Source organism: Chaetomium globosum, genomic scaffold (genome assembly GCF_000143365.1).
Source record: "Chaetomium globosum CBS 148.51 scaffold_6 genomic scaffold, whole genome shotgun sequence".
In the NCBI taxonomy this organism is placed as follows: Eukaryota; Fungi; Ascomycota; class Sordariomycetes; order Sordariales; family Chaetomiaceae; genus Chaetomium; species Chaetomium globosum.
In genome coordinates, this window is record NT_165981.1 from 1,362,503 (window position 1) to 1,389,672 (window position 27,170).

General features: G+C 57.2%; 9 protein-coding genes across 9 annotated transcripts; 6 read left to right on the plus strand and 3 right to left on the minus strand.

Moving 5' to 3' along the window:
• Nucleotides 1–122: 122 nt before the first annotated feature.
• On the minus strand, nucleotides 123–2,271 carry CHGG_08780 (uncharacterized protein; the record flags this gene model as incomplete). Its single annotated transcript, XM_001226706.1, has 3 exons — nucleotides 123–1,277; nucleotides 1,469–1,514; nucleotides 1,607–2,271. The coding sequence occupies 3 exons, from the start codon at nucleotides 2,269–2,271 to the stop codon at nucleotides 123–125; spliced, it is 1,866 nt and encodes a 621-aa protein (XP_001226707.1).
• A 1,512-nt stretch (nucleotides 2,272–3,783) lies between these two features.
• CHGG_08781 (uncharacterized protein) lies at nucleotides 3,784–5,857 on the plus strand (the record flags this gene model as incomplete). The annotated part of the gene is made up of 3 exons (XM_001226707.1): nucleotides 3,784–4,041; nucleotides 4,101–5,592; nucleotides 5,670–5,857. The coding sequence occupies 3 exons, from the start codon at nucleotides 3,784–3,786 to the stop codon at nucleotides 5,855–5,857; spliced, it is 1,938 nt and encodes a 645-aa protein (XP_001226708.1).
• A 545-nt stretch (nucleotides 5,858–6,402) lies between these two features.
• On the plus strand, nucleotides 6,403–7,224 carry CHGG_08782 (uncharacterized protein; the record flags this gene model as incomplete). The annotated part of the gene is made up of 1 exon (XM_001226708.1): nucleotides 6,403–7,224. One exon carries the CDS (start codon nucleotides 6,403–6,405, stop codon nucleotides 7,222–7,224), a length of 822 nt encoding a protein of 273 aa, XP_001226709.1.
• A 782-nt stretch (nucleotides 7,225–8,006) lies between these two features.
• Nucleotides 8,007–9,686, plus strand: CHGG_08783 (uncharacterized protein; the record flags this gene model as incomplete). Its single annotated transcript, XM_001226709.1, has 1 exon — nucleotides 8,007–9,686. The coding sequence occupies one exon, from the start codon at nucleotides 8,007–8,009 to the stop codon at nucleotides 9,684–9,686; it is 1,680 nt and encodes a 559-aa protein (XP_001226710.1).
• An 809-nt stretch (nucleotides 9,687–10,495) lies between these two features.
• CHGG_08784 (uncharacterized protein) lies at nucleotides 10,496–11,755 on the plus strand (the record flags this gene model as incomplete). The annotated part of the gene is made up of 1 exon (XM_001226710.1): nucleotides 10,496–11,755. The coding sequence occupies one exon, from the start codon at nucleotides 10,496–10,498 to the stop codon at nucleotides 11,753–11,755; it is 1,260 nt and encodes a 419-aa protein (XP_001226711.1).
• Nucleotides 11,756–11,906: 151 nt separating this feature from the next.
• On the minus strand, nucleotides 11,907–12,961 carry CHGG_08785 (uncharacterized protein; the record flags this gene model as incomplete). Its single annotated transcript, XM_001226711.1, has 2 exons — nucleotides 11,907–12,622; nucleotides 12,691–12,961. The coding sequence occupies 2 exons, from the start codon at nucleotides 12,959–12,961 to the stop codon at nucleotides 11,907–11,909; spliced, it is 987 nt and encodes a 328-aa protein (XP_001226712.1).
• Nucleotides 12,962–13,699: 738 nt separating this feature from the next.
• CHGG_08786 (uncharacterized protein) lies at nucleotides 13,700–19,058 on the minus strand (the record flags this gene model as incomplete). The annotated part of the gene is made up of 4 exons (XM_001226712.1): nucleotides 13,700–17,114; nucleotides 17,353–18,460; nucleotides 18,783–18,909; nucleotides 18,975–19,058. The coding sequence occupies 4 exons, from the start codon at nucleotides 19,056–19,058 to the stop codon at nucleotides 13,700–13,702; spliced, it is 4,734 nt and encodes a 1,577-aa protein (XP_001226713.1).
• A 3,534-nt stretch (nucleotides 19,059–22,592) lies between these two features.
• On the plus strand, nucleotides 22,593–25,037 carry CHGG_08787 (uncharacterized protein; the record flags this gene model as incomplete). The annotated part of the gene is made up of 3 exons (XM_001226713.1): nucleotides 22,593–23,022; nucleotides 23,084–23,418; nucleotides 23,469–25,037. 3 exons carry the CDS (start codon nucleotides 22,593–22,595, stop codon nucleotides 25,035–25,037), a joined length of 2,334 nt encoding a protein of 777 aa, XP_001226714.1.
• Nucleotides 25,038–26,079: 1,042 nt separating this feature from the next.
• CHGG_08788 (60S ribosomal protein L13) lies at nucleotides 26,080–27,063 on the plus strand (the record flags this gene model as incomplete). Its single annotated transcript, XM_001226714.1, has 6 exons — nucleotides 26,080–26,082; nucleotides 26,173–26,206; nucleotides 26,277–26,323; nucleotides 26,391–26,488; nucleotides 26,547–26,607; nucleotides 26,665–27,063. 6 exons carry the CDS (start codon nucleotides 26,080–26,082, stop codon nucleotides 27,061–27,063), a joined length of 642 nt encoding a protein of 213 aa, XP_001226715.1.
• Between the last annotated feature and the right edge of the window lie 107 nt (nucleotides 27,064–27,170).

Below are 27,170 nucleotides of genomic sequence, written 5' to 3' on the forward strand. Positions count from 1 at the left end.
CCGCCCCCCCCGGCGTGTCGCTGGCCCGCGCCATTGATGGTGTCATCCAAGATGCGGCGGCCAGCGGGTCGAGGTACCATGCCCGGTCCGGCGAAGGACCTGTTGGCTTGGTGCTCTTGCTGTTACTTTCTGCCGAGGAGGTGGGGGCAGGGACCGTGAGGGAGTGGCTTGATGTTGTTGGGGTTCGGGCTGGGGGAGCGCGGGGTGGTGCGGCCGGAGCGGGACCAGTAGGAGGGGGAGAAGTAGGAGGTGGGAGCTGTTGTTGTTGTGGTGGTTTCTGGTGTGGTTGTGGAAGTGGCTGAGGGGTCGGTGGGGGTTGTGGCGGTTGTGGAGGTTTCGGTGCTGAGAGTGGTGGTGCTGGTGGACATATTGTCAAGGATGCGTTGCATGCGGGATAGAGATACTGCTTCCAGGCGAGAGAGGTAGTCGGCGTGGGCGTCGATAGCAGGGAGGACGCGGGCCTGGGTTGGGGGCGAAAGGGCGGCGAAGAGATGCTGTAGGGGGACGCTCAAGGCACCCGCGGCTCCGGGGCGGTGGCTTTCGCTGTAAACCTTGGGGACTCCAGACACTTCCGGATTGTTGGGTTGCCGAAACACTTTGATCGTGTCCTTGGCCCAGGCACAAAAGTCGTCCCTGATTTCGGGGCATTGGCTGGCCACTTGGTGCAGCCAGTTGTAGAGAAGCTGGCGGTTGTTTCTGAGGAGGGCGACGTAGTCTTCCACCGAGGGGGTGTGAGTCTCTGACGCATCGCTCTTGGTCGGCGTCAACGAGCCCAGGAGGCCCGAGGAGCCCTTTTTACCTCTGGTGACGTTGATGAATGCAGTTATGAATCCCTCTCCGGCCGATAGGTGCTCGCGGAGATCGACTTTCTGGTGGATGGCCCGGATCATGGACTCGAAGCTTGACACGGCATCCTTGACGGCCTGGGTAAACAGATCGGGGTTCTGGCGGCAGAACGCGTTAGAGATCTCATCGCGGTCTCGGGCTGCAAGTAATGCGGAGAGGTACTCCAAGCACTGTGTGTGTTGGGCTTCGGTGAGTGAGGTTAGTAGGCTTGGGTTAGAGCGCTCCAAAATAGTGGCAGCGATTGATTGAGCCTTTTGAGTGCTGACTTTCCGGATTTCGTTGTGTTCGTCCCTGGTCATGTTGAGATACTCCTTGATCGCAGCCAGCTGCTCTTTCGAAGCCCCTTTTGCTTTCTCGATGGCATCGGCGGATTTGCGAAACTCAGAAGCATCCCAGGACAACACTAACCAAACGATCCTGCGGAAGTTAATCTGGGGTTTGAACAATCAAACCGACGGACCCATACCTTTGGAGCAAATTCATGCCGTCGTCGGCATTTTGCGTCAGGCCGACCCAGTTCGAGAGGGCGCCTACGCCCATTTTGGCTAAGAGCAGACGTACCATCCCGTTCAGCATACTAGCTGCGTTGCCGATGCGGAGTGTCTGCTTAACCATGGAGTACGGTAGCAGCTTGTGGACGTTCTCCAGCAGCTTCAACAGATAAGGCCCTTCGGGTGACAAGATAAAGACATAGTGTATCAGAGTTGCCAGGCTAAACTCAAGTCAACCTCCAGCCACCTAGTGCACCGTTAGAACTCACTGGAGTATGATGTAGTCTGCAGCAGCCTGGACCGCTGGGGAGTGCTCCTCAAGACTGTTCTTCTCGGCCGCGCAATTGAATAGTTCATCGATCAAATCCCCATAAACGAGTTCATGTACGCCGTCCTCCCATGCTCGGGCCAGGTCTTGGGCTTCGGACCTGTCATACTCTCCATGGAGGTTTCGGTTTGCGCCATTTTCAACCCCCCCGAGGATTCCCCTCGAAACGGCTTCGTGGATCGCCGAGGACGCAGTAGCCAGCGTCTTCCGAGTGCCCAACACACCTTTGTCGTATGATTCCGAAAGTTCCGCCTCCGCAAGCTTCTCAAGGATGCCCTGGAATCTTACGTGCCAAAACTCGGCAGGCAGATCTCGAACGCCGGGGAACGGTAACACAACGCTCCGTAGGAAGTCGGCGAGTAATGGCGCTGCCGAGTTTACGGCGTATGACGGCGCGCTACCGGCTTCGGAGGAGCGGCGAGCAAACGGATACCCATACTCGGATATGGCACGGGGGTCCTTGAAGCTTTCCACCTCGGCGTAGGTTTCGTGATGGGTGAGGATATCGAAGAGAGCATGTAGTTGGGATGGAGTTAGGGTTGTTGTGGAGGCTCCAGGGGCGAGAATGGTATGCTCCGCAGAACCATCGGTTCCCGGGGCTTCCATGCTGACGTATCCTTTCCGGGGTGGATTGAAATGTGGCGAGGCTGCGAGTCGAGGAGTTCAGGGCTGTTCTAGGTTGAGCGATAGTTAATAATATTTAACAATGATGATGATAATCTCTAGGATGAACGGATAATATTTTCACAAAAGTTAAGAGGTTCATTACCGGGGTTTAGAGAATACAAGGCTATAGCAGGCCATGCTAGAAGAAATGATTCTACCTAGGTAAGCTGGGATGACGGATTTGGTGCCTCTAGAATGTGAGAAACTTGCTGATTTGAGGTGTGACGTCGGGCCTCGGACTGAGCACGCGAGGGGCAACTGGCCCTGTAATTTAGTTTCTCCCCACCAAATGGGCAAAAAAAGCTGAACTCCAAGTGTGGGTAGGTGCCGACGAAATCTTTCCAGTAAGGAAACGAAAAGAAAACCATTCGGAAGCCTAAAATCTACTTTTCTTTTTCTTTTCTTCGGTTTCTTTAAATGGATTTACTTTACTCGGTTTTCTTCATCCTTCTGTCTTTTCGTAATTTCTTCCATTCTTCCTCTTTACTTCTTGCTTCCTTTTCGAGTCCGCCTTTTTTTGGCCAGAGGGTGCTCCCCTGTCAGCACCCCTGGAGGGCTCCCGGGCCGTTCCTCCCCCACCACGTGCCTGCCTCCACGCCGGGTCGTCAGAACACTTCTGATCAACACCACCGAATTGACACCAACCAACCATGGATGCTTTCTAGTTCTCACTCTCACAAGATGTCGCAATTGCTTTATTGACAGGTTCTGTGACGATGTCATTATTAAATATTATCTGATGCCCCCCCACCCTCCAAAGTCTCACGACTTGGTGCAAAGCTGTCACGTAACATGACACAACGTGGGTGACATGCAGGCTGCAGTGCCAGGCCGGCAGCATGTTTGCCGTTCAAGTCCGGACACCGCATCTGCCGAGGCAGGATGTACATGCTTCCACCCGACCGACATCTTGAACGGTTACCGCTTCGAGCTTTGTCATCTGCTTGAATCCCAAGTGTTGAACTGAATATAGGTACTCAGCGATGGAGCTACGGACTCCAGAGCGATCGCCTTGACCGGGCAAGCCATTTCCATCAGTACATCACGGGTACTTGCCTTGAGAAACCCCAGAGGTCGTCTGTGCAGGTGGTTGCTTGCCACTAATCTCCTCAACACACGCGCCTTCCCGTCTTCGACCAAGGAGCAGCACCCCGGGAGCCCCCGTTTACCATACCGGCCGTCGAACTTTCCCACCCTGACACGGAAAGAGTGTCCTTCTCATATCTGCACCATCCCGGCGGGTGCAACTCCAACCCGGCAGATGAGCCGCTCGGAATGTCTTGCCGAATGCTTCGAACACCAAACACAGGGCAAGCGCGCACCGAACGAGGCTCGATGGTGCCCAAAGGTCAAAATGTCGGTCGTCTTGGACCAGCCTCTCTCTTCTCTCCGTCCCGTCTTTTCGTCACCACCGACTTTACCATCTCTTATCATCTCGCAAACACAGTCAACATGTTACTTAATAGATTTTCTTCTTTTCTCCTTGTCGGCTCTCTGGCCGCCGTGTTTGCTGAGACTGTCGTCCACGATGACCAGTTCCAGCCAGACCATATACTCAGGGTAGCCGTCGCCCAAGTACCGTCTGCTTGTGAGAGTCGAGAGAGTGTGGTGGTCAATGGGACGTCCCCGGGACCAGCTGTTCGTCTGCTGCCTGGGGCGAGGACCTGGATCAGAGTCTACAATGATATTCCAGATCAAAACCTCACCATGGTAAGCAAAGCAGAGACGTACCTTCATGGCAACGCATCTTTGGCTGACCGGATTTCTAGCACTGGCATGGTCTCTCCCAACGATTCGCACCCTTCGCGGACGGCACCCTCGGAGCATCCCAGTGGCCCATACCCCCGGGCCACTTCTTCGATTACGAGATTGCGACCGAGCTGGAGGACGCTGGTTCCTACTTCTACCATTCGCACGTTGGCCTGCAGGCCCTGAGCTGCACCGGCCCGTTGATCGTTGAGGACTGTGGCGGGTCACCTTACGATTACGACGACGAGCGAATCCTGTTGTTCCAGGACCACTTCCAACGAAAGGATCAGGACATGATCCAGGGCCTTCTAGCCACCCCATTCACCTGGATGGGAGAAACCAGTGGCGTCGTGCTGAACGGCAAAGGCGTTGCCCTGGGCCAGACAGCCATCGAGGGCCCGTTGGGTGAAGCCAACGGATTTTTCGGCAGCCGCCGCTTTTCCGGCTCTGGTGCCGTCAACGAGACCTCGGACTCTTGGAATGGGCAACTGGGCGATGACCAGATCAAACCCTCCGGTGAATGCACCCTCCCGGTCATCGACGTTGAGCCGGGCAAGACATACCGGTTCCGCTTCATCGGTGCCACCGGTCTGTCCCTCCTGTCGATGGGCTTCGAGGATCACAACATCATGGCCGTCATTCAAGTTGACGGTAGCGAGTACAACGAACCAGTGGCCATCGACCACCTCCAGCTCGGCGGAGGCCAGCGATTCGACGTCCTTTTCCAAACCAAGACGGTCGATGAGCTCGGAGACAAGTGCACATACTTCCTCCAGTTCGAGACTCGCGACCGTCCCGACCCCTACCGCGGCTATGGCGTACTCCGGTACAATCTCGGCTCGCCGGTTCCCCCCGCGCCACCCGCCCCGGTCCTCAACCTCCCTACCGAGGTCAACAACTGGCTTGAATACACCCTCCAGCCCCTTGACTCGGAGGCTGGCAACTCCTGTCCCACTGCTGAAGAGGTCACCAGACGCGTAACCCTCCTCGCCGAGGAAAAAGTCGACCCCACCACTGGCCGCCTCACCTGGGAGCTCGCGCATATGTCTTGGACCGACTCGGCTCGCGACAAGCCCGTGCTCGTCGACATCTACGAGCGCGGCCAGCCCGCCATCCCCGACTACAACGCTGCCCTGGCCAACTACGGCTGGGACCCGGCCACCAGGCTTTTTCCTGCGCGCAAGGATGAGGTTCTCGAGATTGTGATCCAGAACACTGGCTCACAGTACAGCGGTGCCGCGGGCATCGTCGAGACGCACCCCTTCCACGCCCACGGCATCCACTACTACGACATCGGCGGCGGGCCGGGCGAGTACGACGCCGCCGCGAACAATGCCAAGCTGGCCGAACTGAATTACAAGCCGATCAGGCGCGACACGACGATGCTGTACCGGTACGGCGACGGCCAGGTGGAGCCCGGCGCACCGGCCGGATGGAGGGCGTGGCGCATGCGCATGTCTCACCCCGGCGTATGGATGGTGCACTGCCATGTTCTTGGCCACATGCTCATGGGTGAGTTATGCTGCACTGGTTGCATAGTTATGCCGATTCGGCTTGTGTTTGTTTTGCTGACCATCCCGGTGTTACAGGCATGGAATCCCTCTGGGTCGTCGGCAATGCCGATGACATCGTCTCGATCCCACTCGACGCGAGCCAGAGCTACTTCTCGTATGGCGGTGACGTCTACGGGAACGAGGTGCGCGCGCCGGTGGTCTATCATTATTTTGACGACCACAATAAGTGTGTCGGCATGCGTGCCAGCAACTGCACAAAGTGATTTTTGAGGCGGGACGGAAGGCGTCGGCTCGGATTTGTTTGTTTTTTCTCTATTCTGGCGTATGGTTAACTGTATAACAGCGTGATAGACAGCGTTGCTTGGTGCTTTTGCATAGAATAGAATCGGATATCGGCCAAGACACTGCCCCTTTTTTTCCCTTTTGCTTGTGTTTGTTAGTGAGTGTTGATGACAATCTCGTTGGTTGGGGCCAGCCCCTGTTAGCTGAGTTTGTGGCGAGATGACTCTTTTGAGCCTGACCGCCTGACGGCGGAGCGGAACCTGTGTCTCACGGATATTTCCTTCTCTCCATCCGAGGCCTTCCGTTTGTTTCTTTCTTTTGTTCATCCAACTGTCTTCGCTCATTGCCACGGCATCAGTCACTCGTTTACAGGCGGACAACGACACTCGTTTACCTACTGCAACAACCACGATCATTACGAGGAAAGCATCGCTACGGGTATCACAACTACAAGAACCACCCACCACCAGTCAGAGACGACACAACAGCCAACAACAAAAAAGCAAGAACCAAACCAAACCAAAAAATGGCCGGCCCAACCACCCGTCTCACTACTGCCCTCCCGCTCATCCTCGCGCTGCTCGCCGCCGCCGGCCACCCCGTCGCCGCCCGCACCGACTACGCCGGCTGCGTCTCCACCGAGCTGCCCGCCGCCCACACCACCATCTGGTACGTGCCCGGCACCGGCGAGCTGTGTGAGCCCGTCGACTGTGGCGGCGGCCGCGCACCGCCCAAGACCGTCCCGGGCTGCCCGGCGTACAAGGGCACGGAGACGGTCACGCCCAAGTTTTGGGATGGGTTTGAGGGGGCCGCGAAGGCTACGCCGACGGCGGGGCCTGGGGCGGGAGGTGATGGGGATGGGGAGGATAGTGCGGATGAGGGGGAGGATGGTGATGGGGAGGGTGAGGATGGTGGGAATGGGGTTGGTGTCGGTGTGGGTGTGACGGGCGGGGCGAAGGGTACGGTCACGGTCACGCTGGGTGGCGGCACGGCGGCGGTATCGAGGACGGCGAGCAGGACGAAGGATGTCGAGGAGACGGGTGCGGCGGGGGCTGGGGGTGATAGTGATGATGAGGATGAGGATGGGGAGGGCGGCAAGTCGTCGGCTGCGACGGCGACGGGTGGAGGTCGCAAGCCCATGGCTACGTTGACTCAGGTCATGACGGCGGTGGAGACGGTTGATGGTGTCGCTAGACCTGCGCCGACGAGTGAGGGTGATGGTGAGGGCGTGGCTGCGCAGAGCACCGTGTCGCTTGCGGCTGCGATGCCGACGGCGGCGGTTGTTGGGAAGACGGTGTTTGGGGTTGTGGCGGCGGGTGTTGCGGCGGCTGGGTTGGTGCTTGCTTAAGTTGGTTGATTGAGTGGGTGAGGGGAAGAGAGGTGTTTCTGTCGTGTGTAGGTTAGTATCTAGATTGATTGTAATTGGAACCGCCGCTCTGGGTTTTGTTGGGAGCTGTTGTCGCGAGATGGCACGGTCGTGATTGTACATGTACAAAGCATTTGTGCAATTGTTGTTGCCCTTGGCTTCACACCTCCAAAAAATAAAAACATGGATGCTGTCTCCAAACTCTCAATTCCTCGGCCCTGAGCCCCTGACAGATTTGGGGAATGCCCCACTAAGCCAAGGCGGTGGCAGTCGGCGGTATCCTGGACCTTTTGGGCTTTGCGGAGGCAGGCCAGCCCCTTCGTTCTTGCCCTCAGCTTTCATCCACTGGGCAACGGCCGGGCACATCCCAAGCAGGCTGGGGATTCTCCACCTCAACACTGCCAATTCCCGCTGCCATCCCGCGTTTGCTCGGAGCAACATTCGGATTGCCAACATCGTGAGCGCAAGAACTCAGAAAAAAAGCCTCTTTATCAACTCCTGAGATTTTACGTGTTACCTCTACCACCACTGGTCAATCGCTTGGTCCCCTCTTCTGCCACCTACAGAAGGTCGGGTGACGTGGTCCAGTGCCATTGCGCAGCTGCATTCAGCGAATTGACGGCCGAACTGCTGCTGCATCTCGCAACGCCTGGTCGACATACATTTCTGGCCCCTTCACCGTTCCCAAAAATCAACTGATACACTCGATAATCAGCTTGCTTCTATCATTCAAGATGTCACCAGACGCTGAGCCATCTGCGCAGATGGCCAATGGCCTCGCCGACGCGGGGCAGGTCGCCCTTATCGACGAACCAACCACTCCGCTCGATGATGATTCTATTATTGCTTCGTCGCAGCAAAGCTTTCCCCCGACAGAGGCGCCGGGTTCCCCAATAGACCCGGGGTCTTCGTTCAAAACCGAGCTCAATGAAGATCGTGCGGCGGCGTCCGTAATCCCGTCGTCGCTGACCCCGCCTCCCTCCTCCCAGGTAACCAACGCTGTTGGCGCGGGTGCGGTCAATCTGCAACGCTCCGGAATTTTTTCGCCGCCGGCGACCGGTATCAACGGTGCCAGGCGCGAAAGCGTGCCGGGCGATTTTATTCCCCCAACCCAATCCCAGATTGCTGATGCGTCTGTCGAAGAGCTCCGAAGCTTGCTCCAGGCATGCATGGCTGACCAGGCACGGCTCAAAATGGAAGCCGCCCACCACAAGCTGCAATTCAACATGCTCGCCCTTCGTGCCGAAGAAGACACAAAACGCGCCGCCGTCGAGCACGAGATGACCAAGAAGGAGGTGCAAGTGCTGCAGCAAGCCGAATGCGCACGCCAAGCTCGCCGCGACATCACCGCTGCCTCGGAATCCACACAAGCCAAGTACATGCAACTTAGGGCGTTGCATGAACTAGTGCTCGAGGAGAACGATACTTTGCACAAAAAGTTCAAGGCGGCAAAGAAGGTCATACAGCAGAAGGAGGACGAGATCGCCAGCCTAGCAGACGATCGGGAGATGCTTCTGAACCGCATCCGGGAGAACCGTGAACACTTCCACCTGCTCTGCAGCCCTGGAGGTATGTTTCATGGGGCCGTAACGCCTAAGCCCCAAGCTACAAGCCCTCAGCAGCAACGAGCCACCCCGCGGCAGACGCCTAGGACAGCGCACCGAGACAACCACCGGGACCACAGCCAAGAAGGGTTTGCCGTCCTGCTTCAGGCACTCACGCAAGACAACAACAGCGCCCCTTCGACCCCCATCGTCGGCCAACGCCCAGCACCCCGTATCCCGTTAAAGCACACTCGCAACGTCCAGTCCATGTCTTCCTTGCCGTCCACGCCGATCGCCCGCACCCCAGCAAACAACAGAGGGCTCCTCCCGTCGATCGATCTTGTACCACAAACCGAGCCGCCTCACCGCCAACCTCGCTTCGTGCCCGATGCGCCGGCCACGCCCAAGGGCCGGGATCGGCGCAAGAGCAGAGAGAGCACGATTTCGGCCGAGGATAACCAGGAGCTTGCCCGCCAGGCACTGCAATCCTTTGTCTCCCGCGGCTCGCAACATTCACAAACCTCGCGGCGGCGTCTGTCGGATGAGGAGGCAGAAGCGGAAATCTACGAGAGCCAGGCCAGCCAAGCGGCCTCGGAGATGCTCCGCCGTGACGCACGGGAGAGTTTTGAAGTCGCCGGCTCGGTTGGGAACTCCAGGGATGGCACACCGGCGGCGGCGGACAGGAGCGCCAAACTGCAGGCGAAGTTGTTTGGGGGCCTGAATAAGGGCGGGCTGCCGTCGCAGGGAAAGCGCAAGTTCAGCGCGCATCATGGCGAGGTGGCCGATGGGTATTCGGTGCATGACCGCATCACGAGCCCAACCAAAAAGTTGCGCGAGGTCGGCGGGCTGAGGGACCCCGGCCGTGTCGGTCTCGGGATACAATATGGCAGAGAGATCTAACTTCAGGTAGCTGCGGGTAGTAGTACATGGGTTTGGGGCTTATCCTTATGGAGTACCGGCGCAACGGCATTTTTATTCTCAAAACGGACGTGATACCTGCAAAAGGGCGCTCAGTTCAGTCAGCGGCTGGCGATGGGATTCAGTGGTTTCAGTGGCGGGCGAAGGGAATGGCCGGAATCGAAGCGCTATACTCGAGGTGGTTTGCAGACTCGGTCGCGGAGGATGCCCCTCAGACTGGCTCCGGGGTTTGCGGGCTTGTAGGGTAGACAGACACCAATTGAATCACGGTGAAACATATCAGAGCTTAACCTGTTGTTGTGACACTTGACTATTCCATACCTAGGTGGGTAGCTTGGATATTGAATCCGGCCCTGATGCCGCCAAGAGCCCTGTTGGCTTCCGTACCCCACGGTGGGGACACACGCTGCCGAGCTGCATTGCCGCCGTTTTGCCTCCCCGGGATTGTGTTTTCCCCCTCTGCAATTGCACTTGCCGCGAGGTTCGCTTTGGATCTCCATCGGCCTCGCGGCCCCGAGTTGTCCCGAGTGTAGTGCCGTCGGGAAGGCGTGTGGATTTTTGGTTTATTTATCTTTCCAGTCAACGTTCATTACTAGCAGCTGGTGTTTTCATCGAGTGACTGGAGGTGTCAAGTGTCGTTGGCGTATCTGGCTGAACCCAACTGCCGAAACTCTTGTGTGACTTGCATCTGTTCGTCCATTGAAGTTTCCCAACTCACTCAACGTCGTTTCAAACGTCGTTTCACTGAACACGCCAACGTCCCAAACCTCACCCGCCACAACACCAGCACCATGGCCGCCCTCCCCAAAGGCCTCAAGGCCGTCCTGACCAAAGCCCCCACCGACGTCGTGATCCTCTCTTCCCTCCGCACCCCCATCTGCCGCTCCTACCGCGGCCAGCTCAAGGACGCCTACCCGGAAGAGCTCCTCTCCGTCGTCCTGCGCGCCACCCTCGACAAGAACCCGCAACTCGACCCCTCCGCCATCGACGACGTCGCCGTCGGCGTGGTCCTCAACGAGCTCGGCGGCTCCAAGGCCGCCCGCATGGCCATGAACCACGTCGGCTTCCCCACCTCCACCTCCCTCTACACCGCCAACCGCGCCTGCGCCTCCTCCCTCCAGACCATCGCCCTCGTCGCCGCCCAGATCCGCACCACCATGATCGACGTCGGCATCGGCGCCGGCATGGAGAGCATGACCCGCAACTACGCCTCCAAGGCCATCCCCGTCGACGCCTGGCCCGCCCTGCGCCAGAGCGCCGTCCAGGACGCCGTCGACTGCGTCATGCCCATGGGCCTGACCAGCGAGAACGTGGCCAGCCGCTATGGCGTGTCCCGCGCGGACCAGGACGCCTTCGCGGTGGAATCGCATGCGCGGGCGGCGCGCGCGAGGCAGGCCGGCGCGTTTGATGAGGAGATTGTGCCCGTCACGACGCGGTTTCAGGAGGTGGATAGGAAGGGGGAGAAGGTGGGTGAGGAGCGGATGGTGACGGTGACGAGGGATGATGGGATTAGGGAGGGGGCGTCCGTCGAGGCGCTGGCTAAGCTGAAGCCCGCGTTTAAGGAGGATGGCGCGAGCACCGCGGGGAATTCGAGCCAGGTTAGTGATGGTGCGGCGGCGACGTTGTTGATGCGCCGGAGCACGGCTACGCAGTTGGGGTTGGCGGATAGCATTATGGGGAAGTTTGTGGCCGCGTCGGTGGTGGGGTGCAAGCCGGATGAGATGGGCGTGGGGCCGGCGCTGGCGATTCCCAAGGTGCTGGGCCAGCTGGGCCTGAGCAATGCGGATGTGGATCGGTGGGAGATCAATGAGGCGTTTGCGAGCCAGGCGATCTACTGCGTGCGGGAGCTGGGGTTGGAGAAGGCGTTGGTGGATGGGAAGGTTAACCCGGATGGCGGTGCCATTGCGCTGGGCCACCCGCTGGGCGCGACGGGTGCGCGTATGGTGAGCACGCTGATGCACGGGCTGGGCAGGACTGGTGGGGAGGTGGGTGTGGTGAGTATGTGTATTGGGACGGGCATGGGGATGGCGGGCGTGTTTGTGAGGGAGTAAGCTGTTTAAGCGGCTGGTTAGGGCGAGGGAAGACATGGGGGGGTGATGGTGTCTATCGTCCTTAATACGAGGAATCTATCTCCCATGTCTCACACCGAGTACCAATTATCTACAGCGTAAGCTCAGATGTGTACAATAAACGCAGACTTCATCATGGACCGTAGTTACGGCCGGCTGCTGGGGACTCAACCGGAGTGTAGGCCGGCTGACTGCTCAGCTCGGCACTCCTAGTATCCCCCTGGACATAATAGTGCTGACCTGCCAATTCGTGGGTAGGCCTCTCCGCCATGAGCTCGTGCTTCTCAGCCGGGGTCCGGGAATAGTACGCAGGCGTCTCCGGTGGCGGGTATGCGGCGGCCGCCTGTTGCTGGGCCACCAGCATGGCCTTCTGCATCCTGTTCATCCTCCACCACAAGAATGCCACGGCCGCCAAGAGGAGAGCACCAGCAGCCGCACCAACCCCAATGCCTGCCTGAGCCCCAGTGGATAGTCCAGTGGATTCGTTCGAGTTTGCGTTTGAGTTCGAGTTTGCGGAGCCCGTGGCGTCTGACCGGTCTCCTCCTGCTGCGGTTCCAGTGGTTGATGCCGAGGTGGTTTCTGTGGACGAGTGTTCTACTGCGTCCGAGGTCGTACCCGAACTTGTGGCTGAGCTCGTCGGAGCGGATGTCTCTTTTGCTGTCCCGAGCGGAGTTACGACGTCGTACCGCGACACTGCACCGTTCCATAAAGCCCACACGTGTGTAGGCGCCGGTTGGATCTCCAAGCGGCCTGCTGCACAACAGTTGGCGTCACCCTCGCAGCAAAAAGCTGTCTCAGAACCGGTCTGACTAAAGCAATAATCCAGATTCCACCCTCGGCCCTCGTGGCCTGGAAGATCCGGGTCAGCATGGAGAGTCTTTTGAGTGCGCGTTCTGCACGCCGTATAGCGGACTCACTTAAGCAGAACTTGGGGCACTCCGGGGCCTCAAATGTCGGGTCGGTACACGATCCCCGAGCGTACCAGTCTGGATTCCCCTTGGCCAAGCAGAGTTTGTTCGCAAGGCAGGCCCCGGCGATTTTCCCACCGGCACAACACGGACTATGCTCAGCTTCCGTGTCACAGGGCAAGTCGCCCGGCGCCTCTTCGCCCCCTGGGTAGTAGCACTTCTTGCCCAGACATGTCTGGAGAAGACCAAGGTGAAGTAGAAATATCAAGGGCGTCTTCATTTTGACCAAGACTGGCCTGGTTATCGGGTTCTCACTCGGTGTCGGACTTTTGAGAGCCGTGTCTCTTGACTTTGGTGACCTGCGCTCGAACGAGGAAGTTGTCGAAGGAGCAAAGTCGATCGGGGATGTCTTGGGTGAAGACGAAATTACGAGCCCATTACTTGGCCCCCAAAAATGGAGACGCGCTATGCTGAAGCTGACAGCTGCATTCACACTTCTCCAATCAACCCACTAGCCGCAAAATCGTCGCCGACCGCTGTGCCACTCGCGCTATTCACTAGCTCTGCTCTAAAAAGGGAAAGTCAGTTCGCTGGCAAGGGGCCCTGGGGGCCGAAACCAGGGGTATCAACAGGGGCTCATCTGACCATTCCACCAATCCCGCCAAGCGACCCAATCGTTCGAGGAAAGACGCATTGAACCGGGCATGCCGAGTGGTCGTGGAGCGAGCGCCTCATCCCCACGTTTATTCGAGACAGCCACGCTTGTCGTCGCCCTATGGGTTGTGGGCCGTGATCTTCGTGTTCCCCCAGGTTGCTACGCTACTCTTGATATGTTAGATATTATTATTATTTCCTACACCGATATGCCCGTGGGCGCGCCGGTCCTTCTACTGCTATTTACAAAGGAAACCGTACCGTATAGGCCGGATAAAAACCTCTGTCTACCACTTTGAGTCAACAATCTATGAATCCGTCATACTGCAAAAGAAAGGAGGCCCTTTGCCGGCCTCCGGGCCCTCTAGCCCTCCCCATCCACTGTTTCTAGCTCCAGCCTTCTGGCCAGCCTATACTCCAGTAGCCGGCCAGAGTCCATCAGCCAGCCAAGGACCTTCCTAACAAATCTTCTGCTCCGCGCACCTACTCCCCGTAATACGGTTTGTAGGTCCCGATGTGACCGAATCTCTTTGCCGTCCCACGGCCTTTGTAACGGCGGGTCGGGGCACCAAACCACCAAGTGCTCCACTGTCTCCCTGCCCCTCCCGCACTCGCAATAGGGGGTACGGACCTCCGGGACTTTCACCCTGAACAGGTAGTCCCGAAGGCCTATATCCCCGATACGGGCCTGGGAAAGGAGGGAGCTCTGCGCCTTTGTAAGACCTTCGTGTCTCATCAGAGCTTTGTCGGTAAATAAGAGGGCTGGGGGGTCTTCGTCGGCTATCCTCCTGTTTAATACCCTCTGTCGAGTAGTACTTTGTTGACTAGCTCTCTGTTGTTCCCACCGGGCCTGCCAGGCCAGTTCGACCACCTCCTTGGTATTCGACCCCCTATCCTTCCCCCCAATCTTCCATTTGTAGTTAACCCACTGGGCCACTACACTAGCGGCTAGTTCAGTGGGCGTGGGACTCTGCGGGCCCTGACGGGGCCTCCGGCCTCGGGTTTTCCTCCTCTTGTTGAACCTTCGGTAGACCTTATTGCAGGCCTCAGTAATTAGATGCCCCGTGGTTATTCTCTCAGCCTCCGGCCCAGCCCCTGACTGTAGGGCCTGCTTCTGTAGCCGGCCCTCGAAGTCGGCCAGCCGCTTGTTGAGATATAAGTCTAGCGGTGGCACCCAGGCCTCTGTTTCTAAGCACCGAATAGGAGCTGACTTGTATGCCCCTACTACTATTCGAAGGCTCCTGTTCTGAGCTTTTGACAAGACCTTTGCAGGCCCCTTCGGCCCTGTAGCTCTTGGAGCTGTTGGTTGGTGGAAGCTGGGGGCTCCGTAAGCTATGGCACTGCGGATGCACTTTACGTAGACCTCCCGAGCCCTGGATAGGCTCGGGCCCCACGTCTTTGCTGCAATCCTCGATAAGGCGAAATCTTGGGTTTTGAGTTTCCGTTCCACAGCTTGTTGGTGCGCCCTCCATGACAGCTTCCAGTCCAGCCAGACTCCTAGAAACCGAGCCGATTCCACTGGCTTAACTGTGCTGTAGCCACTGGCCCCTGGGTGGGCCAGGGCCACCGGGTTCTCCCACTGTCTCCGACCTTTGTTGAAGTGAATTAATTCGCACTTTTGAGGTGCGAACGCCATCCCCCGGGTACCAGCCCACTGCAAGCAGGTCTTCCAAGCTTTTTCCAGTTGCTGTGTATTGGCCTCTGGGTTCTTTCCAAAGGCCAGTAGGTTTGTGTCGTCTGCGAACCCTACTATGCTAACCAGTGGATGGGCTGTTTTCAGGGCCTGATATAGGGAGGCAATGTAGAGGATAAATAGGATCGGGGATAGTGGTGAGCCCTGGGGGACTCCCGCTATGACTGGGATGTCCTCTGTTTTCTGGCCGTCGAAGTGGAGGATCGCAACTCTGTTACTTAACCACGCCTTCACCCACAGAACCACCCACTGTGGGTAACCCTGTAGCCGAAGAGTGGCTAGTAGCCGGGTATGGTTGACGGTGTCGAATGCCCCTGAGATATCCAACTGTAGAAGGGAGGCGGTTGCTTTCTGCCGCCAGGCCTCCTGGACTTGGGCTACGACTAGCCGAATCGCTACCTCTGTTGACCTGTGCTCTCGGTTTCCCATCTGCTCCGCTGGTAGTAGGCCGTAGGCCTCTGCAGCACTAGTAATCCTCTCTGCTACCAGTGCTTCTATGACCTTCCCAACTGTAGGTAGGAGGGCTATGGGCCTGTAACCTCCTGGAGTTCGGTAGGTACTCGGCTCTTTTCCGGGCTTTTGTAGGACAACTGTTTTGGCTCTCTTGAATATTTCTGGAAACCATCCGATCCGGAAACACGCCTCCGTGAGAACCGCTAGCACCCTGAACAGTGGGCGCCCGCAGGCCTTAAGAAGGCCTATAGGTAAGTGGTCCTCGCCTGGAGCCTTCCAAGGACTAATCTTCGAAAGGACTGCCCTAACATCACCCACTGTAACCTTTTCCTCTATATTGAACTTCGGAACCCACTGTTCTAGCAGGTCCGGGTCCTCTATATCAGAAAGGTCAGCTTCTGGGTTAGGGTAGAACCGGCGTGCTAAGGCCTCCGCCTTCTCCTTGTGGGTGGAGAGGTCCTGGCCTCCGGGGGGCCCTGTGAGAGCGGGTAGTTTCGGGGGATCTGGGGGGGCGAAGCTTCTGCAACGGGCCCAGCGTTCTAGGCTCCATAGCAGGTCGGTTTTGTGGGTGGCTTTCTGCATTGTTGTCCTCCAGGTCTTCGTTTTCTCTTTGTTGATGGTGGCCGCGAGGGCCCGTAGACCTTGGTTAAGTCTTTCTTTGTTGTGCTCCGACGGGGCTGCCTTGCACTCCCTTTCGGCTCTCCTTGCCTCTCCCTGGGCCTCCTGGACCTCCACTGACCACCACGGCGAGCCGTGGCCTCTGTTGGCCTTCTTCCGAGGGGTGGCCACTTCAGCTATCCTCTGTAGCTCCTCGACCAACCAGTTGAATGCTTCTTTTAAACCCTCCTGCTCCCTGACTTGTGCCCGGAGGCCCTGTGGCCCTGGGTCCTCTAGGCCTATTTTCTCTGGTAGGAGGGCCGCCTCGGCCTCCACCCTACGCCTGTCCATCATCTTCCAGTTCCAACCCCCTGGCTGGGTTTGTTGTGGTAGGGGGCCTCCGATGTCAGCTTCCAAAATCTGTGGGTAGTGGTCTGACTTCCCCCTGTATTCCAGGCCGTAGTAGGTCGTTTGTAGACCCACTGATGCCCAGAAGTGGTCTATTGTCGAAGTGCGGCCTCGCTGGGCCCCCTGCGGTGCCCTGGTTATAGTGCCTGCTGGAGTTCGAAGATCGAGATCCCACTGTAGTGCCAACTCTAGGAGAGCCTCGGCCTTCCTTTCGTACCGGCCAAACCGGTCCCAATGCGGGTGGTGTAGGTTAAAGTCCCCCGCTAATACTACTGGGTAGGCTGGGGCCGGCCGACTTAGGAGGGTTTGTAGGAGGGTTTTATCCTCAAGGGGGTTATAGATAGACCAGAGTTCTAGTCCACTGTTCCCGAGCCCTGGGAACCATACCTTACAATGTTCCTCTGAAGTCTCATATTCCCACTGTCCTGTGTCGAACTTTCGGCTGACGAATATAGCCGCTCGCCCACTTGCTTTATGAACTAGGTGGTATTTCGAGCCTCTGGGACAGTAGGTTGACTTGGTTTGTTGGTTGATCCATGGCTCCTGAATAGCCATTAGGTCGTACTGCGCTTCTTCTAGCAGGGCCTCGAGTGCCTGCTTGTTTCCTTCGGTGTTCCACAGCAGGACTCTAATTTTCATTAGTTTCCATAGTTGCGTCTTCAGCTGGTTGGGCCTGTTCGGCCGGCTGGGTAGGCTGGGTAGGCTGGGTGGGCTGAGTGGGCTGGGTGGGCTGGATAGCTCCGAATATCCCCCCCGAACCAAGGCTAATCCGGCTTTGGGAGGGGTCCCTTCCAGCCACTGAAATCAACGTTGGCCGGCCTCTGCCCAACCGTGGCCTTTTTGCCCCGACTCTCAGAAATCCATACTCCTCCTCCTGTGGTCGGGCCTTCTCGTAGGTGAATGCTGATCTTGGTGCTGTTATAGGCTCCGCAGCTGCTGTCCGAGCTGGCTCGAACACCCTTGGTCGGTATTGGTATGCCTCTCTCGCCTCCTGCTTGGCCCTGGCCCTTCCCGGGCACTCCTTGGCCCAGCCCGGGTGCCTTCCTCCGCAGCAGGGGCACTTACAGGGCACCTGACCCTGCTGGGTAGGGCAGAGGGCCTCCCCGGCCCTCCCGCCCTCCCCATGGGCCCCCGTACCACACCTCCCACACAGGGCCTCTTTCTGGCAAAACCTCTGTATGTGGCCCCATTTCCAACACTTGAAGCACTGTTTCGGTTCCAGCATTGCCCAGTAGGGCTCGCAGTCGAGTAGCTGAGCGTTCCAGATTATCCCCTGGTCACAGGCCTTCCGAGCCTCCTCTTGGTCTCTAAGGGCAACTAGTACCGTCGCCCTGGTAAACCCTGGGTTGGTTGGGACTCTGAACTTGACCTTGTCCACTGACCAAAGGCCTAGTTCTCCCCCGAACACCTCCTCCGTAGTACCCTGTAGGTCGGCCTTCCTCAGGCCCTTCACCAGCACTGCGTAAGTTCTGCCAGCCTCTTTAGCCTGCTCCCCGAAGGCTTGTTGAATCCACTGGGTGTTGTTGGAATGCCAGCTTTTGGTGTTCGAGTCGTTGAACGTTACCACTGTGTCCCCGCTAGGGAGCTTCCGGGCTGCAATAGCTCCCTGCTTGGTTGAGGCTTGGTTGATGGCCTGGATGATTTCGACTGGGGACCTTTGTGCAAGGTCGGCTGACACGTTGGCTCCCCGCACTAGTAGCTCCCGGTCGGCCCTCTGGGGGATGATTTTCGTAGGTTGAGCTTGCAAGCCTTGCCCGGGCCCTGCGGCCACTGCAGCCCACGAACGGCCCTGTGTCGCACTTCGATTGGGTCCCACGGCAGCCTGGACCGCCTCCGTAACTACTTTCTGTAGGTGGGCTGCCGTAAGCCCTCCCAGGCTTTCCTTCGAGTGGTGGTGCCCCTGTTTCTGACTTGCAAATAGGTCGCTTAGGTCCTTTGCGAGGCCCCGGGCCTCTCCTCTGTTCTCGATAGGTACTAGATTTACCAAGCCGTTCAACAGGCCTCTGAAATGCTCTGCCTTAGGTAGTCTCGGGGGGGTTAGGCGCTGTGGAGGGCCATGCAGAGGGCCCTGCGAGAGGACCTCTACCAGGGGGCCCTCTATGGGGGGCCCCTCCGACGGGGCCGATGGCGGTTGGCCTGCCCACATCAGGGGCTTCGTCTTGCTGGCTTCAGGGGCTTCGTTCCGTTGGCTGGCCGGGTAACGGGGCCAAGGCTCTTAGTGGCTTAGCGGTCGAAAATTTTGGACGCGGTCGACGCGGTCGGCACCCGCGGGTACCCTCCTAACCGTAGCACTCACTGCGGCCGCGCCACTGGTCGCGCACCGTTGCAAGCGGTATTGTTAGATAGGATTTTTCGAGGGCTTTCGAATGCTGTCGGTTTCGTCGGTTTTGGCCCACTTTTCGTGAGGCGATCTCTCCTTTTTCCTATGCTTCTTTACTATATTAAAGATATTATTATTAGAATATTCGAATGATATGTTAGATATTACCTCTTTGTTCTTACAAAATTCGGAAGGGCTCGGGACCCCCCGTTTGCTTGATCCAAGCCCATATCGACCGGGGTTTGTCGTCATTTTGAGTGCTGCTGCTGGTTGTACTCTATCAACGTGCTCCCTGCACCAGAACCGCAGTTGATAGGGTTGAATACAAATGATGGGTGAGCCGGATATGAAACAGGGACCAGGCCGTTACTTGCAGCTCTAGCCTGCACGACGGTGTCTGAAGTCTTCTTGTGTAGTTTACTTTGATGCCGCTAGTTACCGTAACTAGGGTTATGCCGGAGTTGGTGGTCAGCTTCGCTCTCTCAACAGGTACGAAACCAGGAACTTGAACAACTGCCATAGAATTTGGACCGGGTATGTGTGTATTTTACCGGGCCCGCGGCAAACGAGGCATTCAAGTCAGGTACCTCAAGATACGTAAAATCTAGGAACAAGTCTATGTTGTAGATCATGGCAAACTTGTTCAGCTTGCCGCGTCTTGTCAGCTCTCGAGTGACCCCAGACGGAGACACCGCCAGGTGCCAGTGATGTCAATGGAGTGAGATGTGAGCTGGGATATCGTAAGGAGAGGACGTTCCATAATTTGTTATTTGGGATTAGCATACACATTGCTCTAGAATGATACCTAAACTGCAAAATGAAAAACAGTGGAAGTCACCGGCGATAAAATTTAGAATAAACGTTTTGCAGGAGTAGTTTTGCTCAACACTTTTCATGTTTGTAATCGTGTTATGCTTTCTAAGGTTGTATTCATAAGTTCTCGCCCAAGATTTAGTCAATACAAACTTGTCTGCTGTTGAAAGCAAGACAGTTAGCGGTGCTTACGTACTTCGATTGCTAGGTTGTGGTGATAGTTTCATAAACAGCCTGAGGATTGTTAATTTTCTACAGCGGCAAAGGATGGCAGAAGATGATGATATCCGTGACAACTTGAGACGGTGGTAAATGGCAATACTGGGAACCACCATAAATGATTTTGAACGGTATAGGCTCGTGTAGCTGAGAGTTAAGATATAGTTTTGCACCAACGAGCCGACCTCGCCAAGTAACACAGGGCACCAAATATGCAAGGCAAAGTTTGTATTGAGCTATGAATGGCGGCATATTTGACGCCCCCAACATGCCAGTCGACTAATTCCCATCTCCATTCCAGACCAGTCCTCGGGGTATCAACCTGTCCGAAACGGAACTGTCCGTCGTACGCTAAATCCAATGACGCCCATCCTAGAACTCCGGCAAAAAATCGCAAAGAAAAGCCGCCCGGAAAAGTCTTGTTGGCCGATGAGCGGCGAGACTCGGGATCCGAGCACGCAGCCTCAGATCATGTGGCTGATATCGAGCCTCATCTCCGCCCCAAAGGTGAAGGTATGATGTCGTACATAGCTGGTGCTTGCCCGCCGCAGATGAACCGATCGAGTTGGGCCGGTTCGCTAACTGGCGTCATCCTCGTTGGGATGATGACAATGCCACCAACTGCCACCGCGAAGCCGCTCGCCAAAAAAAAGGGACGATCACATGAGGTTGAGATGGGGCTCGGCGTTTTAGATTTAGATGCAGTCGGTGCATTGGCTATGCTGGCAGTGGGCGCAAGAGGTGCTGATGACGAGCATAGACCCGCACTTGCAGCAGCGAGGTTGGTAGGCAGACATGGTGGGATAGATGGCGGTTGGTGGGTGTGTTTGGTTTGGGGTTGATGTCAATCAAGGTCGATGGTGTGTGTTGTTTGGAATTTCTGGCAAGCTTGATGCGATGTTGCAGAAGGAAGGCGGGGAAAGTTTGATGGTTTGATCGAGTGGTGTGAAGGAGGGGAAGAGGGACAGAGGGAGGGTCTAGCAGATAATATATACGCTTTGCAGCTCGCAGCTGGGGGGGGAGAGTGGCAAAGTTTTTGACCATGTCACAATGGTGGTGGAAGGGTCCCGGGAGCCTCAGTCCTTTGTCTCATCTTGTGGAACGAATGAGAGAGCTCAGCTGCGGGATGGCGCCCCGGGGTACGGCAAAAGTCGGAACCATTTGCAAGGCACACCAGCTTACTGGCTGCCGGACACACGCCCAAGGCGCCCCAGCACAACTCCAGCGCCGCGGGATGTGTTTTCGAGGGAAATGTGGCTCGAGGATTTGGGGGTGGCCGGCTGAGAAGGTGCAAGTGTGGTCGGTTGCGCTGCGCCTGCCTCCCTGAGCTCAGGGATCATCGTAGCATCCCACTGCCTATCATGCACCCCGGATTGGCCGGACTGACAAGCTGCTTCCAATGGGAGAAAGCCATGAGGTTTAAACATTTGCTAAGTGCTATTCTGTGGGGGGAACGGCGGTACTCTCCGTTGCCAATTTCGATGACATCAGTGGGGGTTCAGTACCCTGGCGTCCCTGCCCGCGCTCCTCGAGCGTGGGTGCGAACTGTCCATCTCGAGATCCTCATCACACTGCCATCGAAGTAAACAGAAAGAATAATTGAACACAGTAGAAAACAATATGGGAATCGAACACTGAGATCCTGATCTGGGAACTTGGAGATCGACGGGATTGACAGCTCTTGAGCTTCCTGGCCCGTTTTAGGACAGGCGGGCGTGCATTGCCCAAGACCAGGTTTTCACTGCCTTCAGCCCGAGCATTCTTCGCGCATTTGCTTTCGAAACGATCACATCTGACAGACGGCGTCACTCATACCACTGACTTTCGTATCACATGCGTGTTACGAACGTCGTCCGATTTTGCGGTTGCTCACGTGCCAGGCGATGACGTCGCTCACGGACGTTGTTGTTAGACTAGTTAGGTACTCAAAAACCGACCCGGAAGGCCCCGAAGGAGAGACTCTGAACCGCCATAATTTGGAAAAGCGGGGCTGTTCCTGTGGCAGATTTTCTGAACATCAAACACAACACGCACACAAGACAAAAAGTGGATCCACCCACAAGCCCCACCTGATCTTGTCCGGCCACAGCCACACAGGTTCCTTCCACCAACTTGAGCACAAAAGACAAGAAGCCGGAACGGAAGCAATTAACCAACAATCCGGAAGCACCAAATTGATTGAGATGGAAAATGCGCTGCGGCGAACGACCGACAAGGGCCTCAAGGACGGGTTCCGTTGCCTCCTGCGCCCATCCTACACAGGAGGCTTCCCGGAGTGGCTGGCTGCCTCTTTCGGCCGTGCGGTGGGGTCCAGGTGTTTCTTAGGACCTGCGGTCACTGGCCGGATCGGATGTCAGAGCGGCGAGACGGCCCTCCGGCGTTCTCAATTGAGCACTGTGGTCCGGCAGTATGAGTCGTCGGAGAGCGGTGGGGTCACTAGACCGCGCTGCCGCCTTGCGAAGAGCCACGCAGTCAATGTCCGAACCAAATAGCGGCTGAGTTGCCGAGTTGTCGCAGAGAATGCCTAAAAGGCTGCCTTGGCCTTGGGCGGAATCGGCATCGAATCAACATCGAAGCCCCCGACCCCTGGTTGCATGTTGATTTCGATGTCGAAAATGCATAAAGGTTGTTTCCTTCTCATGCACCGCGACCTGGTGTAGCTTCTCTCCCCTTCATCTCGGCCTTGAATCACCAACGACAGTACTCGACTCAATGTTCCTGTTGTCGTGAACGGAGAATTCGCAGATCGACGCTATGGTTCTCACCAGAATAGTCAGCGGTTGCCCAAGCCACGAAGCCGGTAATGCTGCGATGGCAAACGGTTTGACTCTCGCTGTCGGGCCAAAGAAACCAAGCAACTCGCTCCAGCTCCAATTGCACCCGTTCTCGTCAGAACATGAGAGGGGAGGCTTGATTGTCAAGATCCAGCCGCCGAGGGAGCCCGAGAACGCCGACCTCCACCATGTTCCTTGCGACCTTGTGTTGTCCATCGACATCTCCGGTAGTATGGCAGATGAGGCCCCCGCGCCTTCAAAGCCCGGAGGGGAGGCGGGCGAGGATACTGGCTTGAGGGTTATTGACCTCGTCAAACACGCGGCTCGAACTATCGTGGCGACGTTGGATTCCAGAGATCGCCTGGGCATTGTCACATTTACAAACCGATCCAAGGTGGGGATCCCGCCATGTTTGTGCAAAGATATTCCGCTAATGAAATAAGGTACTCCAACCCCTCATGTCTATGACAGACGAGAACAAAGCCAAGACCCTTGAGAATATCGAGAGTATGGAACCGTTTAGCTCCACGAACATGTGGCACGGCATCCGCGATGGTCTCAGCTTGTTCTCGGAGGCCGAAGGCGGCTCAACCGGCAGAGTACCCGCCCTGCTGGTCCTGACAGACGGCATGCCGAATTACATGTGTCCCCCGAAGGGATATGTTCCCATGCTGCGAAGCATGGAGCCACTGCCGGCCACCATCCACACTTTTGGTTTCGGCTATGAACTTAGGTCGGGGCTGCTGAAGTCGATTGCTGAGGTCGGCGGCGGCAACTACTCCTTCATTCCCGACGCTGGCATGCTTGTGAGTCCAGGAGCTCAAATGTCCCGCTTCCGTAAAACTAACAAACGCAGGGTACTGTCTTTATCCATGCTGTTGCTCATCTCCAGTCGACCTTTGCCAACAACGCCAAGCTGCGCCTCACATATCCGAGTTATCTCAAACTCGAGGAGATGACAGGGGAGGCAGTCGGCAGGCAAGAGCCGGTTGAGCTGGAAGGCGACGTCCCGGAGTCCATGACCTCGTTGACCATTCCCATCGACAACATCCAGTATGGCCAATCTCGTGATATCTGCCTCCGCTATGGCAACCTCGCAGCAGCTATCCAAAAAGAGGGCGGAGCTAATCCGCCCCCCGCCATCACGGCCGTTCTCGAGTACCAGCACTTCAGCCCGACTGTTCACCAAGCCGTCGCCCAGCAAAGCCCTTTCGCTTCTACCCCATCACTCCACCCCGACGAGATCGCCTACCACCTCTCCCGGGCCGCTCTCATCGCCTTTTTCGCAACCTTCTCCCCCCTCAACGTCCAATACGAGCACGAGCCCCTCGGAAGCTTACCCACAAACAGCACCAAACTCCTCCAATCCCTCGTCGACTCCCTACCAGCCTCCCCCAAATTCACCACCACCATAGGCGGCTACGCAGGCTGCCGCTCACTCCTCATCGACATCTGCGGCGCCCCGGTCCCCACCACCAACCCGTCCTCCTGGACAGGCCAAGTCGCGCTGGCGCTGCTCGACCCGACCTTCTACCGGCGCTGGGGGCGGCACTACCTGGCATCACTCGCGGGCGCCCACGCCCGGCAGGTGTGCAACTCGTTCAAGGACGCGGGGCCCCTGCAGTACGGCGTCGACAGCCCCCTCTTCCAGCGCTGCCGCGACCGCCTCGACAAGGCCTTCGACAGCCTGCCGCCCCCCGTGCCGCCTGTCCGTGCCAGCCGGCGGAATGGCCGGAACCAGAACGCGCATACCGTGCGCGCGCCCGTGTCGATGGCGAGGTATAATAATGCGGGGAATGGCTGCTTTGCCGGGTGCTCGCCCGTTTTGCTGGCCGGCGGGAAGGGGCTGGTCAGGATTAACCGGTTGCGGGCGGGGATGGAGGTCGTTACCCCCTGCGGGCCGCGGAAGGTGGCGGCTGTGTTGAGGATGCCCGTGCGGAGGGTCGAGATGTGTCTTGTTGCTGCTGCCGCGGGGCCGTCCGGGAAGGGGAAGAGCCGCTTGCTGGTCACGCCGTGGCACCCCGTGGAGCTGCACCAGGGCGGCAAGTGGGTGTTCCCCAGGGATCACGCTGCGAGGTCGGTCCGGTACACTGGTGCTGTGTACTCGGTGTTGCTGGAGCGGGATGAGGAGCCTGACGCGCACGCTATCTTGGTTGGGGGCGTGTGGGGGGTTACGATGGGCCATGGCTTGACTACGCAGGTGTTGGGTAGGCGGTATGATGTGAGGGTGCACGAGTTCTATGGGGCCTATGATACGGTTAGTAAGGCGCTGGCGAGACTGCCTCAGCGAGCGGGCGGGGTGGCTATGGGAGCGGGCTTGACGAGGGACCCGGTGACTGGGAAGGTCATTGGATTCAGTGCGGTCAAGCCGGAGGAAGTGAAGGCGTTGGGTATGAGACAGCAGGGGCGCGGCGTGTTTGCCTGAACGCCCGGTGGCGTTTCTAATAACGTAGTTTTGGGGGCTGTTGCGTTGGGGCTGCGCAGAGTTGGTTACCTGCTCAATCTCAGTTCACGACGATGGGATATTGGACCAGTCCGCCTTGAGGTTTAATTTAAGAATAAACACGCTCAAAGTGGCAACGTAATCTGTCAAGATCTCTTCTTTCTTTAGATCCCTCGCTGCGAGGCTCACGACTTCAACCCATTTCATGTCTTCACAAGACTGCTTTCCCAGCCGCTTGTTAACTTGTTCTATTCCCAAATGCGGGACAGCGTCCTGCTAACAGTGCTGAGCAAGACTACGCAGTGAGCTAAGTTAGAGTGATGATGGTGGTTATGTGCAAAACAAATGTTTCATCTTGGGTGGATGGCTGCTGAAAATGAGTGGGTGAGAGAACTGAAAAGGGGTGGAAATGGAGAGTGGAACATCACTCAGCAAATGCCACCGGTTTTCGAGCGTCAGGACACGGTCCGAAATACACATTGCTGAGATCTTCCCCAAACGATAACAACTATGTTTGTTTAGTACCAACTCGGCTGCAAGGTAAACCAGCGTGCCTCATATTTTCTACGTTAGCATCAACCCGAGCGCCGGGGACCTGTCAGGACACTCCTCGAACACTGGATGAATGAGCATACAAAAGATTGCCTGTCTTTGTAATTGATATATCAAAATGACAAAAGCGAAATTGGTCACTCCAAACCCCGAGACTCTGAACTCTGCTGCGAGAAATTGAACATTGAACGGCATGTTGAAGGCCCAAGACTTCGCTTGCGGTGCGTAGACGGCAACCGGCAACAGCTGACGGCAGCGGAAGCCCCGCCTTGACTGCGACTCGGATTGTGGCTGCCCCACCATGGCTGATTTTGGCGGATTGGACCCACACACCGCCTTCATAGGGTTTCCAAGCCCTGCCAAAATTTTGGCGAGCTTCCCCAAGCGAGCGACCTCCAAATTGCAACTGCTTCACGACCGGTGATTTATTCGACAACCAGAGGGACCGAGGGCTTGATCCACAACCGGCACAATGGTGAGTATTATGCTTCTCGAGTGATAGCAGATGCGATTGCGCACCATCTTCACGTTTGCGACGTTTTACTGATGCATTTCCGGCACACAGGCGATCAAGCACAACCAGACGATTCCCAACACCCGTGAGCACGACCCGACGGCGACGAGGAGTATTTTTTGCGGGGGACGAGGACGCTGACGCGAAATTACCAGACTTCCGCAAGCAGTGGCAGCGGCGTGTGCGGTGCCACTTCGACCAGGTTCGTGATATCAGGAGGCGCATGACAACCGACATAGACCTCAATTCTGACCTGTGATGGAAAATAGCCCGGCAAGAAGGTCACCCGCCGTTTGGCGCGCCGCTCAAAGGCCGCCGCGGTCGCTCCCCGCCCGGTTGACAAGCTCCGCCCGGTCGTCCGATGCCCGTTAGTTTGCCCCAGAACAACCTGAACATGGAGGACTCCGAATCTAATTGCGACACAGCACCATCAAGTACAACCGCCGGACACGCCTCGGCCGTGGCTTCACGCTGGCTGAGATCAAGGTACGAAGATGTGGTTTTGGGAACGGCATCTAGGGTGGAACTCTAACATCAAAATAGGCTGCCGGCATCCCCAAGCACTATGCCCGCACCATCGGTATCTCGGTCGATGCGCGCCGCCAGAACCTCTCGGAGGAGAGTCTTGCCATCAACGTTGAGCGCCTGAAGGAGTACAAGGCCCGCCTCATCGTCTTCCCCCGCAAGTCCAACAAGCCCAAGAAGGCCGATACCCCCAAGGACCAGCAGACCGCCGAGACCACACAGCACATCCGCGCCTCGTTCGGCGTCGAGCAGCCGATCGCCGCCGGCATCACCGAGATCTCCAAGGGCGACCTGCCCCAGAACGTCGAGGGCGGTGCCTACAGGGCCCTCCGGAACGCGAGGTCGACCGCCCGCCTGGTCGGTGTCCGCGAGAAGCGGGCGAAGGACAAGGCCGAGGAGGAGAAGGCCAAGAAATAGAGGGTTTTCGGACGGGTCGGTGGCGACGGGTAGGACGGTTCCCGGTGTTCGTTTGGCTGGTCTGGTCTGGTCTCGCTTTCTGCTTTTCCTGATAATCCCGGGCGAGG